Source organism: Lepidochelys kempii, chromosome 1 (genome assembly GCF_965140265.1).
Source record: "Lepidochelys kempii isolate rLepKem1 chromosome 1, rLepKem1.hap2, whole genome shotgun sequence".
Classification (NCBI taxonomy): Eukaryota; Metazoa; Chordata; order Testudines; family Cheloniidae; genus Lepidochelys; species Lepidochelys kempii.
The window spans coordinates 36,307,215-36,330,118 of NC_133256.1; the positions used below are offsets into that span (position 1 = coordinate 36,307,215).

Below are 22,904 nucleotides of genomic sequence, written 5' to 3' on the forward strand. Positions count from 1 at the left end.
CTGTTGGTAAACTTCTTTGTAAAGATTATTTAAGCAAAACTGTTTTGTTTTGATATTACAAACCGGCTAGGGGTTCTGCTATAGACCATGAACTCAGGAGGAAGAAGCCAATGATGCACTTCTAGAACAAATATCTAAAACACAAGACCTGGGAGTAATGGGGCACTTCAGCTACCCAGGCATCTGTTGAAAAAGCAATACAACAAAATGCAAAATCTAGAATTTTAGACTCGATATTGAATAACAGTGAGGAGTTGGTAGGTAAGGTCCCACAGGAAGAAAATCTAAGGGAAAGAGGAGTTCAGGAGAACTGGCAATATCTCAAGGAGACCATATTAAAGGCACAACAGCAAACTATCCTAATGAGAAGGAAAGAAAGGAAGAATAGTAAGAAGCCAATATGGCTGTATTCGGAGTTCTTTAATGTCTGGAAATCAAAAAGGAATTCTCCAGGAAGTGGAAACAGATTTTTCAGGATGAATACAAAAGAATAGTTAAGTATGGATGGATGGAAAAAATCAGAAAGGTTAAGGCACAAAATGAGTTACACCTAACAAGGGGCACAAAAATCAATAAGAGGAGGTTTTATAAATACATTAGGAGCAAGAGAAAGACAAAATAAAATGTAGGTCCATTACTTAGCAGGGAAGAAGAATTAATAGATGACACCAAGAAGGCTGAGGTGTTCGTCTGTTTTGCTTCAGTCTTCACTAAAAAGGTTAGTTATGACCCGATGCTTAACACAGTACTGGGCAAACTGGTTGAAACTAAATTGTCAGATACATAGATGAACATAATTTGTTGGGGAAGAGTCAACATGGCTTTTGTAAAGGGAAATCATGCCTCACCAATCTACTAGAATTCTTTGAGGGATCAACAAGCATGTGGACAAGGGGGAGCCCCAGTGGATATAGTGTACTTAGATTTTCACAAAGCCTTTGACAAGGTCCCTCACCCAAGGCTCTTAATCAAAGTGAGCTGTCATGGGATAAGAGGGAAGGTAATCATGTATTGGTAACTGGTTAAAAGATAGGAAACCAAGGGTAGGAATGGTCAAATTTCAGAATGGAGAGTGGTGGATAGTGGTGTCCACCAGGGGTCTGTACAGTCCTATTTAACATATTCATAAATGATCTGGAAAAAGGGGTAAACAGTGAGGTGGCAATATTTGCAGATGATACAAAACTACTCAAGATTGTTAAGTCCCAGGCAGACTCTGAAGAGCTACGAAAGGACCTCACAGAACTGGGTGACTGGGCAACAAAATGGCAGATGAAATTCATGTTGGCAAATGCAAAGTAATTCATATTGGAAAATGTAATCCCAACTATACATATAAAATGATGGGGTCTAAATTAGCTGTTACCACTGAAGAAAGAGATCTTCGAGTCATTGTGCATAGTTCTCTGAAAACATCCATTCAACATGCAGCAGCAGCAGTCAAACAAGCTAGCAATGTTGGGAATCATTAAGAAAGGGATAGATAAGAAGACAGAAAATATCATATTGCCTCTACATAAATCCATGGTGCACCCATATGTTGAATACTGCATGCAGATGTGGTTGCCCCATCTCAAAAAAGATATATTGATATTGGAAAAGGTTCAGAAAACGGCAACAAAAATTATTAGGGGTATGGAATAGCTTCCGTCTGAGGAGAGATTAATAAGACTGGGACTTTTCAGCTTGGAAAAGAGAGGACTAAAAAAGTAAATAAGGAAGCGTTATTTATTCCTTCTCATAACACAAGACCCTAGGGGTCACCCAATGAAATTAATAGGCAGCAGGTTTAAAAAAACTAAGTATTTCTTCACACAACACACTGTCAACCTGTGGAACTCTTTGCCAGAGGATGTTGTGAATTCCAAGACAGGATTCAAAAAAGAACTAGATAAATTCATGGAGGATTGGTCCATCAATGGGTATTAGCCAGAATGGGAAGGGATGGTGTCCCTAGCCTGTTTCCCAGAAGCTGGGAATGAGAGACAGGGGATGGATCACTTGATGATTACCTGTTCTGTTCATTCCCTCTGGGGCACCTGGCACTGGCCATTGTTGGAAGGCAGGATACTGGGCTAGATGGACCTTTGGTCTGACCCAATATGGCCGTTATGTGTTCTGCCATCTCAGACCAATTCCCATTAGTTTGTTTTAGAGGTTTTTTGCACTGTAGCCCTGCTACTAACAAACGTGAAATGATGGTGCTCTGGTTCAAAACAAAAAAGAGCGCCGCCCCCCCCACACCCATTTTCAGGTAGGTTCAGACCAATGTTAACATTTTCCATTCAGCCCTGCTCTGAAACATAACTATTCAGTAGTTGCTCTGCCTTCATCTTACTCTGAGTAGGATAGCAGCAAATTCCATTGACACAATTGTACTGTGTAGGATCTGCTGGGTTTTAGAACTCTGACTGTAACAGTGTATGTCAAATAGAAGCAAGATGGCGGCACTGGGCAAGTCACTTAACCTTCAGTCTCTTCACTGCTAAAATGGAGGGTAATCCATAGCTAGCTCACAGGGGTACTGCGAGGCTTAATGGACTCAAAAGTGTTTTCAAAAGTCCTGGAAGTGATAAGTATCAGTTGTAAGCATCCACTTTATTTTAGAGGCTGAAAAAAAATCTATAGAAAGAACAGATCACTATAATATTTGCTGAAGCATTTGGCATAATTTTATGTATTGAATGTAGGTGTTCTAGAAGAGGAATAAAAGTAGGGGAGGTTGTTATTAGCACATTATGACTGATTCAAAACCGTTTTGGATACTGTTGTAATTTGTTTTTATAGAGGAGAGAATCATGTAGCACATTTATGTTTCACATGCAGATTTCTTGTTTAGTCAGCTCTAACTGCTGAAACTATAGCTCCATTTCATATCAAATTGAAGTAGAGCAAAATAGTATCCAAATGAATAGGAGCAAAATTATTCAGAATTTGTTATCCATTGGGAGATTACAAGGTGAGTTTAATGGTGTTATAGATGTCCCTGACTTGAAGTCTGTTTCATTTAAAGTTAATGGATTAAGGATTGGTATTTCCTGGATGTTTCCATAGGGTAGCTCTGAGAATTCACCTGGATCATGTTGTGATACAATAAACTGGAAACCTAAAAAAAATAAAAATAAAAATTGAAATATAGGTCAGAAAAATCTGTGAGAGTTAATATAGATATTTAAACTAACTGTCCCACAGTTATACTTTGACCTATCATAGTTCTTTTCTCTTTACAATATTCACACATTGTAACTTTTTGTTGAAAAAAATCCGTATAATGCTGTTTTAAAAGAACAAAGATTAAACTCAGAAACTCAGCACACTTGAACAAACCTGCTTAAAAAGTTCTGTTTGTGTTAGCGAGATGGAGGAAATTAGAATGAACAAAAACAACTTTAGGAAACATACCTTGCTAGCAGTTTTATTCTGTACCATTGTTAAAAAATCAAATGCAAATACAGTCTAATTTTCCAACAATGAAAGCTATTCCCCTTTTCTCCTCCACAAGAATAAACTGTGGGCCAAATTCTACTTTCCCAGTGGAGTAACTCATTAGTAAATCTATAGAAGTCAACAGTTATTCTGGATTTGCACAGTGCAAATGAGAGCAGAATTTGGCCCTTTATTTGTATCTTGGCCTTCTTTTGACTAGTCCCACCACCCTTCTATGAGATGTTGCATATTAATACAGCCCAGACCACTGCATAATGTCTAAATAGAGCATCATTGTGAGAGCTGCTTTGTCAAGATGGCCAATAAACAGAAGAGTGATTCTTGTCTGACTTAACTAAGGCTTTGTCTACACATAATAGTTTCACAGATTTAACTAAAATTGTTTTTAAATCAATTTTGTTAAATCAATGCAAACCCCTGTCGGGGAACACATCAGCTTATAACTGGCTTATATTTATTTAGCTTTGGATTCCCTACCACTTCAGCAACTGTGTTGTCTGTCACTGGAGCAGTGATAGCATAACTGAGATATTTTTACATTGTTTTCTGTGATGACAGCATTACTGTTAATTAAAAATACTCAAGGCTTTTTATTTGCATCCTACAATCATTTTAATATTAGGCATCATTTTTAGCAAATTACATTAAAAAAAACCCCACAACCCTGACCTCTTCCAGAATCAGTAGAAAAATCTAATTTTTTATACATCCCATTGCACTAGCCAATGTCTCTTTACTAATGGCTAGATAATGCTGCCAGTATTAAAATGTCCTTGTAATTTCTAAACATTATAGATGACAATTTCCTAACTCAAAAAGTGTTGCAGCCACCACTGGAGGATTCTATATTAGACTTTGTCCTAACAGCTAAAGAGGAACTGATTACCAAACTAAATGTTAATGGTAGCTTAGGTACAAGTGATTATGACTTGATCACATTTATGTTGTGCAAACTGAATAAAATCCAGACCAGTAATATATATATTTGGTGCTTTAATAGGCCAATTTCACAAAGCTGAAAACAATTACAAGTCAAATCAGCTGAGAGGAAAAATTTAAATAGAAAAATGTTAAGATTCTTGGGAATTATTTAAGAACACCTTACTAGATGCTCCAAAAGCCACAATCCCACAACTGAGAAAGAAGGCTGTGCTGGTTAAAAAAGAACCAAGTTTAGAGGGGAAGTGAAGACAGCTAAAGAAAATAACATACAACAAATGGAAGAAAGGGAAAGTTGATAGTAAAAAATATAAATCAGAAGTTAGGAATTGTAGAAAATTGATAAGGGAAGCCAAGGGACACAAGGAGAATTCCATGGGCAGCAGAAATAAGGACAAGAAGCGGGGCAGCTTGGGGTCTGGGGAGAGGAGGTGCAGCTGTGGCTGGCCTGGGCTCTGGCCAGCCCAGGGCTCCTCCAAGCAGGTTGGGGGTGGGGTTCAGGGCTCCACTTGACCCAGGGCTCCTCTGGCCATGGGGAGGGGGTGACTCAGGGCTACTCTGGCCACGTGGGGGGAAAGGGGAACTCAGGGCTCTGGCCACGGGAGGGGGGTAGAGGGTCTCGGGGCTCTGGCTGCAGAGGAGGGCAGGGAGTCTCGGGGCTTGTGGATGGAAGGAGCAGAACCAGGGGCTAGCCTCCCTGAAGGGGCTCCTCCCCCTACCCATGTAAGTTTGCTTTGGTACCACATGACATTTTGATTAAAAAAACTGAACTATATAAAATTAACATGGCACACATTAGATGGATTAAAAACTGGCTAACTGATAGATCTCAAAATGTAACCATAAACAGAGAGTTGTCACTGAGCAAGTCTGTTTCTAGTGGAGTCCTGCAGGGATTGGTTCTTGGCCCTTCACTGTTTAACATAAAATCATCACTGACAAAGTTTATAGATGACACAAAAATTGGGGGAGAGGTAAATAACAAAACGGACAAATCACTGATTCAGAGCAATCTGGATCTCTTGGTAAACTGGGAGCAAGTAAACAATGTGCATTTTAATATGGTTGAATGTAAATGTATATGTCTAGGCACAAAGAATGCAGGCCATATTTACAGGATAGGGGATTTTATTCTGGGAGGTCATGGTGGATAATCAGCTGAACATGAGCTTCCAGTGTGACGCTGTGGCCAAAAGTGTGATTCTGGGATTCATAAAACGGGAATCTCGAGTAGAGCGGTTATTTTACTTCTGTATTTGGCACTGGTGTGACTGCTGCTGAATACTGTGTCCAGTTCTGGTGCCCACAATTCAAGAAGGATGTTGATAAATTAGAGAAGGTTCAGAGAAGAACCACAAGAATGATTAAAGAAAACATGCCTTATAGTGATAGACTCAAGGAATTCAATCTATTTAACTAAACAAAGAGAAGTTTAAAGAGTGACTGGGTTAAAGAGTTACTGCCTGTAAGTACCTCCATGGGGAAATATTTAATAATGGGCTTTTCAAGCTAGCAGAGAAAGATATAACATGATCCAATGGTTGGAAGATGAAGACAAATTCAGACTAGAAATAAGGTGTAATTTTTAATGGTGAAAGTAATTAATAGTTGGAACAATTTACCAATGGTCAAGGTGCATTCTCCATCACTGACAATTTTTAAATCAAGATTGGATGTTGTAAAAGATCTATTCTAGGCATTATTTTGGGGGAGATCTGTGGCTTGTGCTCTACAGGAGTTCAGAGTAGATGATCACAATGGTCCCTTCTGGCCTTATCTACAAATAATCAAGAGATCCAACTGACTGAAGACTCTCAGGGATTTCAGACTTTCTCATGCACTTCTAACCTACCAACTGATGCTGTTACAATGTGTTTAGCATATGAAATAAATCATTTATTTTTTAAGGTTGGCTGCCACATGTGACACACCCCTGTTTAAAAATGATTGATTATTTTGGAACTGGGTATGCCAGTTCCAAACATAACCCAGTTAGTGTGTCATGAAAATGTTTTAACATTCACTGGCTTTGTGGAAAATGCTTTACTTTTATAAGGTGCTCTGCAAATTTTTTTCATATGTTAGGGTGAATATTACTATGGAATAATCTGAGAGATGCACTTTTTTGCAAAGTTCATTCCTTTATTCCAGACAAGCTGCTGATCAACTTTTGTGATACTTGTAAAATCCCTTGTACTGGAAGTGTTAAGTATGGATATAGCCCAAGTACCACGCACACTGTGATACCTAAGCCCATACAGAACACAGACACGCCTTTGTCTGGTTGTCAACTCCCACCTAACAACTACAGCCAAGAATATGGTTTATTTAGTCCTAAAATATACTGGGTGCAAGTGCATTACATACATTAGTGATGGAGTCGCATATCAGCAATAAGCCACAATAATAAATTAAAATAAATCTTAGTACATCATCCCAAGAGATTCTGTTTTGTGTATTTTTAGTTTAAAATAGTAGAGTATTCCCTTGAGTCTTTCAAATGGATAGATGGAGTATACAAGAATCTTCCTCACTGGAAAACTTGGAAAGCATAGCTCTTGCATATTTAAAACCAGGCCTTACTTGGATAGTAAGGTATTTGGGCCAGAGCCTGTCTTTTTTGTTCTGTGTTCGTACAGTGCCTAGCACAGTTGGGTTCTGGTCCACAATTGGGAAATCCCAGGCACTACTATAATACAAATAAATAACATGCCTGTGAACCAACATATCTGGTAAGTCTAATTTTAGGTTTACTGGCCTGCTAATAGCAGAGAAAAAACATGTAAAAAAAGAGAAACTAAATTACTGCATATAAAACCTGATTGTAAAAAGACACATGCATTACTAATAAAGATGATTCAGAAATTCAATTTAAAAAAGACTAGAGCGATCAGAACTTGTTTGTTTTCTCAAAGATGAGCAATACTGATGTTTGGAGAAATATTAACAAATCAGATCGTAGAAGCAAATGTGTAAATCATAATTGGTTACAGTTGAGTTTAAGAAAAAGGATTTGACTTTGAAGAGGCAAATATTTTCTGGAATTCTACATTCCATTTTCCTTTTCAAGTATTAGGTTAAAAATGACTTACACTTTTGATATTCATATCAAAGATTACCAGATCTTGATGATACTGATAAATATACAGATTTCTTGGTGAGTTTGCATGATTGGGAATTAGAATATTTTTGCCTGGAAGCTAAAGATAGTGGATATGGAAAAAAATAATTGACACAATAAACATGGAACATAGCTGCAATTTTTAAAGTAATTTTTGAGAGCAAAATTTTATTTGAAGCCATTTACCACAGCTATAGTTGGCACCACTTACCCTGGTAGTTAGCTGATGAGTTGCTTGTTGCAGTTTCTTTCCACTGGCTAATATATCTAAGCACATTAAGTAAACACACATTCAGTTTAAGGTACAATTAATAAAATCCTGAAAATTAAACACAATTTTATTATTTTGGGGAAGTTAACTTTTTGGAAGCTAAAACATTTCCAAGAAGATCAAGGCCACAATAGAGAATAATGGAGGGAGAAGATTTAAAATGGGAGAAGCTGGGGATCATCAGGGCTCTATCATAAAGTCCTTCAGAGGGGAAAGAAAACAAACAAAAAAACCCACATACTTACTCTTCAAAGTTAAGTGCATTTGTCCATTGCAACAGTTCATCCACTTCCCATTCCATTACATTGTCTGTTCCTCCTTTCTCAATAGCATTGACGATGCCTTCTGCACTTCTCTGAATTAAGATTGTAGTGGTAGGGTCCTCTGTTTTGACCCGCAAGCTTCTTGCATGATACCTAATAGTGAAACAAGAATTTGTTATTGCAGGTTGCTTGGAACAGTTATATTTTCTGACGGTAAGGGGCACTATATCCCAACATATTGTCTTATTCTAGCAGAACCAACTAAGGATAACATGGGTGTTCTGTGAACTGAAATATTGTGTACCTTAGTCATTATTAATTGAGATTTAATGGTGACATAGTAAGGAGGGGAAGAGAATCAAGTATGTGTGTACACAATTTAAATATAGATTCTACTATTTTTTTTCTTTTATCATTTTAATATCAACTATATTAGAGTTTTTATCCCAAATGATCCTCAAAGCGTTTTACAAAATGATATAACAATTGTGTAGGCATCACCTTCTCAACCACCATATAGAGTGAGTTCTGGGTTTTTTAAACAGTACACCACACCATGCACAACAATTTGTACACTGGATATACAACTGAAACAGAGATCTTCACTTCAGGCACATGAGAGGGTCAAAAAATGACCTAACTCCTAGGAGAAGCTACTTTTATAAATATTTCCCTACCATTTTAAAGCACCTGTCTTGACCCCGTACATTAATTATGTCAGGACTATGCCTATGAGAAGGATAATCTAGTAGTAGCTTAGAATATATGAGAAGAAGAAAACCTGAGTATCCCATTTATGCTTTATATTCTTAGTTCTTGTCTTTGGGAAATTATTCCCCTTTGTTTAGGAAGGAGGATACTTGCAAGAACTACATGGGCCAACTTGCCTCTTCCTCTGAAAAGAATCATCATTCTTCATGCCTGCCCCATCTCCCAGTAATATAGGGAGAAAGAAATCACAAGGAAAAACTGATTTTTGTTGTTAAAGAAAACATTGTTAAACACCACAAACAATCCAACTATTTTAGGCTTATTGAAATTCTTTGGGCATCACACTTTGAAATGATTTGCAAGCTCTTTGTGGTGAGTAATGTTATGATACTACATAAATGGAAGTAACTTTAAAAATTATACTACAAAAACAATTGTGTGTCCCCTTGCCTTTTACATATAAGAATGTTGTTTGAATTATATCTCAGGTCAGAATGGGACAAAAGCTGAACTTCAACAATTTTCAAAATAGAGCTGTATTTCTTTCTTCTATCTCTGTGGGCTTATTCCTTTCTCTGGCAAATTCCCATTGACTTCAATAGACCTGAAGAAGAGCTCTGTGTAAGCTCGAAAACATGTCTCTCTGACCAACAGAAGTTGGTCCAATAAAAGAGATCACTTCCCCCGCCTTGTCTCTCCAAGAGATGTTTTGCCTGAGTAATGAATGAAGGATTTAGCTCATTATTTTTTAAAAGCTCATTACGGTGACCCTGTGACACCCAGAAATAATCTCCTGCTTCAGACTGTAATTTGGGATCAACTTCTTATCTTGTTTCTTTGGCTGGGGTAAGAGGAACTTTAACATTCCCATTACAGCAGCTTGTTGTGTTGTGCTGCTGAAACTCTGGTGAAAGTGGAGTCATGTTCTCCTCCTCAAAGTGAGGGTAGCATTATGTTAGGCCTGATCTACACTATGAGGTTATGTCCAATTTAGCCGCATTAAATCCGAATTAACCCTGCACGCGTCCACACAACAAAGCCATTTTTTCGACATAAAGGGCTCTTAAAACCGATTTCTGTATTCCTCCTCAACGAGGGGATTAACGCTGAAATCGACATCGCCATTTCGAATTAGGGTTAGTGTGGACGCAATTCGAAGGTATTGGCCTCCTGGAGCTATTCCACAGTGCACAGTTGTGACCGCTCTGGACAGCAATCTGAACTTGGATGCACTGGCCAGCTGTACAGGAAAAGCCCTGGGAACTTTTGAACCTCATTTCCTGTTTGGCCAGGCGAGCTCATCAGCACAGGTGACCATGCAGAGCTCATCAGCACAGGTAACCATGCAATCCCAGAATCAAAAAGGAGCTCCAGCATGGACCGAACGGGAGGTACAGGATCTGATCGCTGTATGGGGAGAGGAATCCATGCTATCAGAACTACGTTCCAAAAGACGAAATGCCAAAACATTTCAAAAAATCTCAGAGGCCATGAGGGACAGAGGCTACATCAGGGACACAACACAGCGCCGCATGAAACTTAAGGAGCTCAGACAAGCGTACCAGAAAACCAAAGAATCAAACAGACACTCTGGAACAGAGCCGCAGACATGCCGCTTCTATGCTGAGCTGCATGCAATTCTAGGGGGGGCCGCCACCACTACCCCACCCCTGTCCATGGACTCCGATGATGGGATGTTCTCCGCCACGATGGGGAAGATGAGGAGGAGGAGGGGGACAAGCTTGGGGAGAGCACACAGCACACTGTTCTCCCCGACAGCCAGGATCTTTTTATCACCCTGACTGAAATACCCTCCCAACCCAACGAAGCCGGAGAAGGGACCTCTGGTGAGTGTATCTTTTTAAATATAATACATGTTATAAAAGCAAGCATTTTTTAATGACTAAGTAGCCCTGAGGACTTGGGATGCATTCGTGGCCAGTGCTGCTACTGGAAAAGTCTGTTAACGTGTCTGGGGATGGAGCGGAAATCCTCCAGGAACATCTCCATGAAGCTCTCCTGGAGGTATTCTAAAAGCCTTTGCAGAAGGTTTCTGGGGAGAGCAGCCTTATTCTGTCCTCCATGGTAGGACACTTTACCACGCCATGATAGTAGCAAGTAATCTGGTATCATTGCATGACAAAGCCTGGCAGCATATGGTCCCAGTGTTTGCTGCCATTCAAGCAACATCCCTTCTTTATTTCTCTGTTATCCTCAGGAGAGTGATATTGTTCATGGTAACCTGGTTGAAACAGGGGAATTTAATTAAGGGGACATTCAGAGGTGCCCATTCCTACTGGGCTGTTTGCCTGTGGCTGAAAAGGAATCCTCCCCACAGTTAGCCGCGGGGGGGTGTGGGGCGGGCATTGGCACTGAGCTGTTCGCGTTTGGCTAGCAGGGATCTTTCCTGATATCAGCCAGGAGGTTGGGGGAGGGGAAAAGCGATCATCCCAGAAAATTGGATGGGGGGAGAGGGTTAGTTTGGTTTCTGCTGCTGCACATTAACAGGAAAACTGCAGTACTAAATGGCCAACTTAACGGGCTTTGCTTGGCATGGGAAAGGAGGGGGCTGCTGTTATGAAGGTTGCAGAAGCCGAAAGACTATGGCTTACCATGGCCGCCTGCGCGCCGAATTCTGTTGCCCAGCCCTGCATGTGTGATCTCTAACACCGAAGCCACAGGCACTCAATATAAGATACAAAATGCGACCTTGTACCAAAATCAAATGTGCTATGTAATGTGAATAGTGTTGTTCACCATGAAAGAGTATAGCCATTGTTCTGTAAAATGTATCTTCACTCCCTTTTTTTCCTCCAGCAACTGCAAATGTTTCAAGCCTCCCTCCTCTGTCCCAAAGGCTATCTCAGATAAGGCAGCGAAAAAAACGCACGCGCAATGACATGTTCTCTGAGCTCATGCAGTCATCCGGCACTGACAGAGCTCAGCAGAATGTGTGGAGGGACACAACAGCAGAGTACAGGACAGTGGCCGATGAACATGAGGAGAGGTGGCGGCAGGAAGATCAGAGGAGGCATGAGCAACGCTGGGGCTACTGCGGGATCAAATGGACATGCTCTGGCGTCTGGTGGAGGTTCATGAATGGCAGCAAGATCACAGACTGCTGCTGCAGCCCCTGCTTAACCACCCTCTGTCTTCCCCAAGTTCCATAGCCTCCTCACCCAGATGCCCAAGAACGTGGGGTGGGAGGCTCCGGGCACCCAACCACTCCACCCCAGTGGACAGCCCAAGCAACAGAAGGCTGGCATTCAACAAGTTTTAAAGTGGTCTTTTCCTTCCCTCCTACCCTCCTCCCACACCCCACCTGGGCTACCTTGTGAGTTATCTCCCTATTTTTGTAATCAATTAATAAAGAATACATGTTTTTTAAATGATAGTAACTTTATTTCCTTTGCAAGCAAGCTGTGATCGAAGCGGGGAGGGCGGGTGACTTACAGTGAATTTAGAGGCAACCAAGGGGGCGGGTTTTCATCAAGGAGAAACAACCAAAGTGTCACATAGAACACTGGCCAGTCATGAAACTGGTTTTCAAAGCTTCTCTGATGCGCACTGCTTCCTGCTGTGCTCTTCTAACCGCCCTGGTGTCTGGCTGCGCGTATTCAGTGGCCAGATGATTTGCATCAACCTCCCATCCCACCATAAACATCTCCCCCTTACTCCACAGAGATTGTGGAGCACACAGCAAGCAATAATAACAATGGGAATATTGGTTTCACTGAGGTCTGAGCAAGTCAGTAAACTGCGCCAGTGACCCTTTAAACATCCAAATGCACACTCTACCACCATTCTGCACTTGCTCAGCCTCTAGTTGAACAGCTCCTTACTACTGTCCAGGGTGCCTGTGTACGTCTTCATGAGCCAGGGCATTAAGGCACAGGCTGGGTCCCCAAGGATAACTATAGGCATTTCAACATCCCCAACAGTTATTTTCTGGTCTGGGAAGTAAATCCCTTCCTGCAGCCGTTTAAACAGACCAGAGTTCCTGAAGACGCGAGCGTCATGAACCTTTCCCGCCATCCCACGTTGATGTTGGTGAAACGTCCCTTGTGATCCACCAGTTCTTGCAGCACCATTGAAAAGTACCCCTTGCGGTTTATGTACTGGCTGCCCTGGTGCTCCGGTCCCAAAATAGGGATATGCGTTCTGTCTATAGCCCCACCACAGTTAGGGAATCCCATTGCAGCAAAGCCATCCACTATGACCTGCACATTTCCCAGAGTCACCACCTTTGATAGCAGCAGCTCAATGATTGCATTGGCTACTTGCATCACAGCAACCCCCATAGTAGATTTGCCCACTCCAAATGGATTACCGATTGACCGGCAGCTGTCTGGCGTTGCAAGCTTCCACAGGGCTATTGCCACTCGCTTGTGAACTGTGAGGGCTGCTCTCATCTTGGTATTCTTGCACTTCAGGGCAGGGGAATGCAAGTCACAAAGTTCCATGAAAGTGCCCTTACGCATGCGAAAGTTTCGGAGCCACTGGGAATCATCCCAGACCTGCAACAGTATGCGGTCCCACCACTCTGTGCTTGTTTCCCGGGCCCAGAATCAGCGTTCCGTGGCATAAGCCAGCCCCATTAACACCATGATCTCCAAATTGCGGGGGAACGCAGTTTTAGAGAAAAGTGTGTTCATGTCCTCATCACCGCACTGCCATCGCCTCTTCGCCTGGTTTTTCAGGTGCTGGTTCTGCATACACTGCACGATAATATGCGAAGTGTTTACAATGGTCATAACTGCTGCAGTGAGCTGAACGGGCTCCATGCTTGCTGTGCTATGTCGTCTGCTCGGGCAATCCAGGGAAAAGGGTGCGAAATGATTGTTTGCTGTTGCTCTGACGGAGGGAGGGGCGACTGACCACATGGCTTACAGGGTTGGCTTACAGGGAATTAAAATCAACAAAGGGGGTGGTTTTACAAGAAACAGAATGGACCCCTCAAGGATAGAACTCAAAACCTCAAGGATAGAACTCAAAATTGGGTTTAGCAGGCCGTTGATTTCACGGAGAGAGGGTGGAGAAAATGAGTACAAAACAAATCATAGAATCATAGAATATCAGGGTTGGAAGGAACCTCAGGAGATCATCTAGTCCAACCCCCTGCTCAAAGCAGGACCAATCCCCAATTAAATCATCCCAGCCAGGGCTTTGTCAAGCCTGACCTTAAAAACTTCTAAGGAAGGAGATTCTACCACCTCCCTAGGTAACGCATTCCAGTGTTTCACCACCCTCTTAGTGAAAAAGTTTTTCCTAATATCCAACCTAAACCTCCCCCACTGCAACTTGAGACCATTACTCCTTGTCCTGTCCTCTTCTACCACTAAGAATAGTCTAGAACCATCCTCTCTGGAACCACCTCTCAGGTAGTTGAAAGCAGCTATCAAATCCCCCCTCATTCTTCTCTTCTGCAGACTAAACAATCCCAGTTCCCTCAGCCTCTCCTCATAACTCATGTGTTCCAGACCCCTAATCATTTTTGTTGCCCTTCGCTGGACTCTCTCCAATTTATCCACATCCTTCTTGTAGTGTGGGGCCCAAAACTGGACACAGTACTCCAGATGAGGCCTCACCAATGTCGAATAAAGGGGAACGATCACGTCCCTCGATCTGCTCGCTATGCCCCTACTTATACGTCCCAAAATGCCATTGGCCTTCTTGGCAACAAGGGCACACTGCTGACTCATATCCAGCTTCTCGTCCACTGTCACCCCAGGTCCTTTTCCGTAGAACTGCTGCCTAGCCGTTCGGTCCCTAGTCAGTAGCTGTGCATTGGGTTCTTCCGTCCTAAGTGCAGGACCCTACACTTATCCTTATTGAACCTCATCAGATTTCTTTTGGCCCAACCCTCCAATTTGTCTAGGTCCCTCTGTATCCTATCCCTGCCCTCCAGCGTATCTACCACGCCTCCCATTTTAGTATCATCTGCAAATTTGCTGAGAGTGCAATCCACACCATCCTCCAGATCATTTATGAAGATATTGAACAAAACCGGCCCCAGGACCGACCCCTGGGGCACTCCACTTGATACCAGCTGCCAACTAGACATGGAGCCATTGATCACTACCCGTTGAGCCCGACAATCTAGCCAACTTTCTACCCACCTTATAGTGCATTCATCCAGCCCATACTTCCTTAACTTGCTGACAAGAATACTGTGGGAGACCGTGTCAAAAGCTTTGCTAAAGTCAAGAAACAATACATCCACTGCTTTCCCTTCATCCACAGAACCAGTAATCTCATCATAGAAGGCGATTAGATTAGTCAGGCATGACCTTCCCTTCGTGAATCCATGCTGACTGTTCCTGATCACTTTCCTCTCGTGTAAGTGCTTCAGGATTGATTCCTTGAGGACCTGCTCCATGATTTTTCTGGGGACTGAGGTGAGGCTGACTGGCCTGTAGTTCCCAGGATCCTCCTTCTTCCCTTTTTTAAAGATTGGCACTACATCAGCCTTTTTCCAGTCATCTGGGACTTCCCCCGTTCGCCACGAGTTTTAAAAGATAATGGCCAATGGCTCTGCAATCACAGCCGCCAATTCCTTTAGCACTCTCGGATGCAACTTGTCCAGCCCCATGGACTTCTAAATAGTCCCTAACCACCTCTTTCTCCACAGAGGGCTGGCCATCTACTCCCCATGTTGTGATGCCCAGCGCAGCAGTCTGGGAGCTGACCTTGTTAGTGAAGACAGAGGCAAAAAAAGCATTGAGTACATTAGCTTTTTCCACATCCTCTGTCACTAGGTTGCCTCCCTCATTCATTAAGGGGCCCACACTTTCCTTGGCTTTCTTCTTGTTGCCAATATACCTGAAGAAACCCTTCTTGTTACTCTTGACATCTCTTGCTAGCTGCAGCTCCAGGTGCGATTTGGCCCTCCTGATTTCATTCCTACATGCCCGAGCAATATTTTTATACTCTTCCCTGGTCATATGTCGAACCTTCCACTTCTTGTAAGCTTCTTTTTTATGTTTTAGATCCGCTAGGATTTCACCGTTAAGCCAAGCTGGTCGTCTGCCATATTTACTATTCTTTCGACTCATCGGGATGGTTTGTCCCTGTAACCTCAACAGGGATTCCTTGAAATACAGCCAGCTCTCCTGGACTCCTTTCCCCTTCATGTTAGTCCCCCAGGGGATCCTACCCATCCGTTCCCTGAGGGAGTCGAAGTCTGCTTTCCTGAAGTCCAGGGTCCGTATCCTGCTGCTTACCTTTCTTCCCTGTGTCAGGATCCTGAACTCAACCAACTCATGGTCACTGCCTCCCAGATTCCCATCCACTTTTGCTTCCCCCACTAATTCTTCCCGGTTTGTGAGCAGCAGGTCAAGAAAAGTTCCCCCCCAGTTGGCTCCTCTAGCACTTGCACCAGGAAATTGTCCCCTACGCTTTCCACAAACTTCCTGGATCTGGTCTATTTCTTGTTTTGATCCACTTCATCTATCTTTATACATCTTGCTGGCAGCAGACTATGCAGTACGACCGCTAGCCATCGTCATCTCCTGGGTGCTCGGTAGAAGACGATGCAGTATGACTGCTGGTCATCGTCATCTCCTGGGTGCTGATTAAAAGTGCACTGCTGGTAGGACTGAATCACCATGAGACGAAACTTAAAAGGGAAATGACCTGGCTGAGTCACTCCCATGTTTGCCCAGGTGCCCCTGACCTCATCGAGGTCAGTTAAAAGAGCACCCTGGACTACATCGACTACCAGTCATACTGCACTGTCTGCTGCCAAAAGGCAATAAACTGCTGCTGTGTAGCAATGCAGTACCGCGTCTGCCAGCACCCAGAAAACATACGGTGACAGTGAGCTGAGCGGGCTCCATGCTTGCCATGGTATGGCGTCTGCACGGGTAACCCAGAAAAGCGATTGTCTGCCATTGCTTTCATGGAGGGAGGGAGGGCGTGACGATATGTACTCAGAACCACCCGTGACAATGTTTTAGCCCCATCAGGCATTGGGATTTCTACCCAGAATTCAAATGGGTGGCGGAGACTGCGGGAACTGTGCTACCCACAGTGCAACACTCCGGAGGTCGACGGTTGCCTCGGTACTGTGGACACAGCCGACTACATGCACTTAGAGCATTTGTGTGGGAGGGACACACAATCGACTGTATAAAAACGCTTTGTACAAAACCAACTTCTATAAATTCGACCTAATTTCGTAGTGTAGACAAGGCCTTAGATGTGATGAAGTGGGTACTGCATTACAATATAGATGTATGTGAGCTTAATTCTGATTAATCTGTGTTAAGCCAATGTGTTTGGAACTGGTGATGTGCAGCACAATACTGTTATCCCTCTCAAAAAAGCCAATAAGGGCTTGTATAAATCTATGGCCTATGTTATGGAGGAAGTCAGGCTAGTGGAGCTGATCATAGAGATTTCTCTGACCCTTAGAATCTGTGAATATGTTCCCATTTAAAAGTCATACCTCTGGATGCTATATTTTTTCTAATAAATTAAGTTTGTAGTAATCTTTAAAATAAAATGAATGTCCAGTTAAATGACATCCAGTGGTATGCCTGTTTGGTGATGGAGGCACTTGGAATTGCAATTGTGTACTTTTTACACATGCCCACCTGATCCTGAAACAACGGTTAATGCCAAGGAATAATTTGTTTTCTCTCTTCAGAAAATAGACTATAAAATTTGGCCTACTCAAGCGGGGGTTATAAAAATGTTGATATCTATTTGGCTTGAGAGCCACAACTTTTCTTCCATTGTGTTAGCATTAGAGATGATTGCTCTATCTGCCTTCCTACCTATTTAACATGGTTCAATATAGACGTTAAATCATATAGCGGAGATTTTGTGGGATTCCACTGGTCAGGACCTTGGAGGTGGATAAACAATTGCCCATAAGTAGCTATTGGTTTGGAAGGACCTAAAAGGAAGGACCTGAGTTATTTCAGGGTGTGACCTTCCAACCCTGCACGTTCTTAGAGGCTGGACTAGAGAGTTTAGTGATCAGCAGTAACAAATGTCAGAGAGGTCCAACAGGATGACCATGGATGATCTTCCCTTATCTATGGCCCAAAGAATGTCATTAATAGAGCAACAAGTGATGTGTCTGTATTGTGGCCTGGTCTGAAGCCTTACTGAGATGGAGCCAGGATTCTGGCAATTGATAGGACCCATTGGAGACTGTGTTTTGCTAGTTTCTTCATTAGTTTGCTTAGAAAAGGAGACTAGACGCTGGCCATAGCTGCGAGGTCATGAGTGTCGAGCAATGTTTTTTTGGTTCTGGTTAGACTATTGCCCTTTTTAGGCTGCATGGTAGATTTCTCTTATTAAATGAAGTATTGGCAATCTCGGTTAGGAATGCTCTGTGGTATTCCATACAAACCTACCATATAGCAACAGCAGTTGTCCTTGTCACAGATGGTGACCCTGCTTGCACTCAGTGATTCAATGACTATTGTTTGTGTGTATAGGTTGGTGTCTTAGAATGAAGATGTTATGTTTCTGATCTTGTTCTCAGCTTGCTCCTGGTGGCTTATACAGCCATTCCAGATATGGGTGATCTTCTCTGGGAAATAAGATGAAAATTCCTGGGGGCAGGAGGTGCTATATTCTAGAGATGATGGGGGCAGTGATCTACAAGCAGAAGAGGAAGCTGCCTATATGTGGAGTTCCTCTTTTCTGAATAGAACTGGGAAGAACTATCACCCTCTGTGATGCTGTCTTTCTCTATGCTCCCAGATATTTATGCGGAAATCCACATGGGAGATAGTACAGCCCAAGGTCACATCACCTCCTTCTGCGTTGCCTCCACAGCCGCCATTGCATAGCTGCAGAGGGATCTAGCCAATAAAATAATAGCTCCTGCAGGAGCTATCCAGCCTCAGATATAGAAGAGGCAATATCCTGCTGCCCCAAATGGAACTAGCTCCATTTGGAGGTTCAACAGGACTTGGTAGTGATATACAACTTCATTACTTATAACACAGTTACATGGTGTTTTAAGATAATTTAGCCATGAAAGCTAATGATTTCTGAAAAGACCCATGACCAGAATACCACTCTAATCATGCCCAGAAACATAAGTCTGAAAATTGCATCAACTCACATTTTTGTCATCCATTCAATTTTTCTCCTTTTTCTTCTCTGGTCAATGTCTTGTTTCCTCTTCAGCTTAGAGTAATGGAATTCCTTTTCCTTTGTGTTGTCCTCAGCAGTTACAGGATCTATGGTCCTCCAAAACTACTGGCAAATGTGATGTATTGTTTGGACTAGTTTCACAAAAACACCATTACTGATTTTCTTCCCCACTACACCCCTGGCCATGTCTTCTCATTTATAAACCCCATGATTGATCCTTTACATTGAGAATCATTAAAGACTTACCACTTGCCTGTTTTGCTTATCTGTTCAGCATAAGATACATTATCCTGTCGGTAACTTGAGAGACACAAGGTTAAACATGCAAGGAGTATACTTTCTCTTCCAAACATTAATTCAATGGTAATTGTGCCTTGCCTTAGTAAATTTTTGCATAAAAAGAGTGCTGATTCTTAAATTGCTGATAATCTGTTTAATATAGTGGAGAGAAAAATCTCATGGATAACATACTGAGAAGTAATATAATAATCACACAAATAATGGCCAAACACAGATTAGGTTTCTCTGAGAAGCTCCAGAACTATTACTCAGAGGCTACCACCCGACAGGCTTAAAGGAATAGGCATAGGGATAGATGTAATAGGGAAGAGGGCAGAAATAAGCAGCATGGTTTTATGCCTAGAATAAGAGAACGTGAGTCAGAAGTTTGATTCCTATTCCCTACACCACCACTGACTCTCTGTGACCTATGCAAGTCACTTAACTTCTTTGCCCCTCAGTTTCCTCATTTGTAAAATAGAGATAGTAACATTTGCCCACTTTTGTAAAGTACTTGGAGATCTTTGGGTGAAAGGTGTCGCTATGTATATGCAAAGTCTTATTATTATGGAAGGAAAAGGTTACCTATATCTCCGTAACTGTTGTTCTTCAAGATGTGTTGCATATGTCCTTTCCACTGTAGGTGTGTGCACACCTCGTGCACAAATGTCGGAAATTTTTCCCCCCCAGCAGTACCCATTGGGGTGGCTCAAATGCCCTCCTGTTGCTGTGCATGACTGCACGCTGATGTAAGAGGGCGGAGCTGCTCCTGACCTCCCTCGGTTCCTTCAAACTGGATGTACTCTGATATAGAGGGGAAGATGGTTGGCTCACGGAATAGACATGTGCCACACAGCTCAAAGAACAACTGTAATAGAAAGGTAGGTAACCGTTTCTTCTTTGAGTGACTGCACATGTCAATTCCACTTGTGTTGCTTGGTAACGATCTGCTCAGCTGATCTGCCAGTGTGCTCTGCTTCCCTGGAAGGAAAACAGTTTTGAGGTGAATCGAGTTGGTTATACAGAAGACCCAGAGGGGAACTGCCTCCTTGCAGAGCTGGGTTGACCATGCCCCTCCTTGATTGTTTATATAAAATATAGTCACTGAATTGTCTGTCATATTATACATACCTTCCCCGCATATGTAGGGGAGGAAGGTTGAGCAGGATAGACGTACTGCTTTTAACTCCCTGACATTTATGTGAGCCTCTAGGTCCTGAGATGACCAGAGTCCTTGAGTCTTCAGGGATCCAATATGAGCCCCCAAACCTAGAGATGATGCGTGCGTGGCTAGAGTGAGTGTTGGCAGCGTGGGAAGGAAGGGAATGCCCACACAAACTTTTAGAGGGTCTGTCCACCAATCCAGAGACAACAGGACTAGCTCTGGCACTTGACCCACCTTATCCAAGTGGTGACAATTTGGGGCAAATAATAATGCTAGCTATGTCTGTAGTATCCTGAGTCGCAGTCTGGTGTATTGCACTACATAGATACATGCTGCCATGTGACCTAACAGGCGGAGGAACCTGCATGCTGTTGTGAGCGGTAAGCTTTCATTTGAAGTACTAGGTTCTGAATGGTTTCAAACCTGTTTTGTGGAGTCGAGGACTGCTCCAATGAATTCTATTGTCTGTACAGGCCTCAGTATTGATTTTTCTCTGCTCCCTAAGAGCTCCAGAGCACTGAATATGGATAGAGCAGTGGATATGCTGGAGAGGACCTGAGATTCTGATTGACCTCTGATCAACCAATCATCCAGGTATGAGAACTTATGGACACCTAATTTTTGAAGATGACCTGCTACCATTGTCATGCACTTTGTGAATACCTGAGGAGCAGCTGCCAGGCGGAAAGGACATACTGTGAACTGATAGTGTCAACCATTCACCCCAAACCTGAGAAACTTTCTATGGTTGGGACATATTGTGCTATGGAAGTAAGCATCCCTCAAGTTGAGGGCATCATACCAGTCTCCTTATTCCAGGGAAAGAATAATTGTCACTGGGGTAACCAGGCGGAATTTTATTTTCTTCTGCAATTTGTTCAACTCTCTTACATCTAAGATGAGCCTGAGGCCTCCTTTGACTTGGGGATCAGGGAATAATGGGAATAAAAGCCTTGTCCTCTGAGGTCCAACAGTACTTCCTCTATGGCCCTGTCTGAAGAAGAGATTGAACCTCCCACTGAAGGGCAATCTTGCGAGAGTGGTCCCTGAAGAGGGATGGGATGGGGGTGGAAGGTTGAAGTAAATTGGATGGCATACCCTCAATCCACCACACTTAAGACCCACTGGTCTAATGTTATATGGGTTCAGGCACTTAGGAAGTGGGAAAAGTGATTGGTAAATAAAAAAGGAGGAACAGACAGAAATGAGGAGACTGGTATACTGTCTTCAACAACCTCATCAAAATGCCTGCTTGGAAGAGGCGGCTGGACAGGATGAGCTAAAGGTGTGAAGAAGTGGAGTAAGTTAGAATAATAGGATTAGAGAAGACTTCTGATGATGTCACATTGAATGATTCATGTCATTATGCAGTGTATTAGAAATTATTTAAATGTTGTAATGCTGTGTATCATATCCAAAAAGGAATTCTATTCATTAGTGCAGCCCTGTGGTTGCTCTAACTTGCAAGCTCAGACTCAGGACAGGGAAGACAGAAAGGTGGCTTAGACCTGCCTTTACCTCCACAAACCTTCAGATACCAAGTAATCCAGCCCTAAATCATCTCATGATTGATACTTGAAATGGAGTTTTCTTTTCATAGTCATTCTTGGGGTCCAAATAATTCCCTGAATAACTAATTAAATTCTGTAATTACTCTGTGTTATGTTTGTACAAACCTTTCACTTTTAAAAATATTACCAATTATTTCCAAAAGAATTTAACAAGACATAATTTTAACATAACATAATTTCAATATTTTTTATATTTCAAGCTATACATTGTATTAGAGAAAAGTACATTGACTCCTCTCACAGATTTTTAATCCAAACAAAATTATACCTTAATATGGAGAAGTATGAAATTGTATTTTAATATTTAAGTATTATATTGTACTTTAATAAACAGGTTTATTTCATACCCAGCACATGATCTTGTAGTACGGTACTTATGGTAATTCAATCATATTCTATTTATTATGTTGTTCAGTGACCTGGTGATGAGGAACATGTTATAAATAAATGATGACGATAGTATTATAACATCTCACAGGGAGTGACTATTGCCATAGGTCATTATTTCAAATGGAAATAAAGATCCCATACATTATGAAGTGATCCATATAGTGAGTGAAATTAAATCTCTATAATGTGTAGGTTATGTAAGAAAAAGAAGTTAACATTTTAAAGAAAAAATTTAAATGCTATTCTTTGCTTACTCTGATCGAAAGAAGTCTCCAACCATTATTCTCCACACGCTTGTACCAGCCATTACGGTCATCTTTCCAAATCTGTCCATGAATAGCCTCTGGCAGCAGCTGTTTGTATGCTGGCTTTGTATAATCTTTAGGGCTATTAGCACACATATCCACGATGGGTCTATGAGTGAATATTTTGTAATATATACTTGGAGGATATTTAGTCTGTAAAGAAATATCACACTTGAAAGTGAGAGATCCAGTTAGTGACAGTGTCTGTTATAAACAAAAAGAAAAGCAGTACTTGTGGCACCTTAGAGATTAACCAATTTATTTGAGCATAAGCTTTCGTGAGCTACAGCTCACTTCATCGGATGCGCTGTAGCTCACGAAAG

General features: G+C 42.1%; 2 protein-coding genes across 2 annotated transcripts in view; one reads left to right on the plus strand and one right to left on the minus strand.

Annotated features, from left to right (window-relative positions):
• Positions 1-22,904, plus strand: part of ATM (ATM serine/threonine kinase) — a 151,962-nt gene that overhangs the window by 127,708 nt on the left and 1,350 nt on the right. The window lies entirely within an intron of this gene.
• C1H11orf65 (chromosome 1 C11orf65 homolog) overlaps positions 2,624-22,904 on the minus strand; it is a 31,817-nt gene continuing 11,536 nt past the window's right edge. The window contains exons 5-9 of the mRNA XM_073338981.1: positions 22,531-22,734; positions 18,840-18,973; positions 8,024-8,194; positions 7,719-7,774; positions 2,624-3,106 (exon numbers count right to left, since the gene is read on the minus strand). Coding sequence (XP_073195082.1) covers positions 2,928-3,106; positions 7,719-7,774; positions 8,024-8,194; positions 18,840-18,973; positions 22,531-22,734 — 744 coding nt within the window. The 3' untranslated portion in view covers positions 2,624-2,927. The remainder of the gene's footprint in view (positions 3,107-7,718; positions 7,775-8,023; positions 8,195-18,839; positions 18,974-22,530; positions 22,735-22,904) is intronic.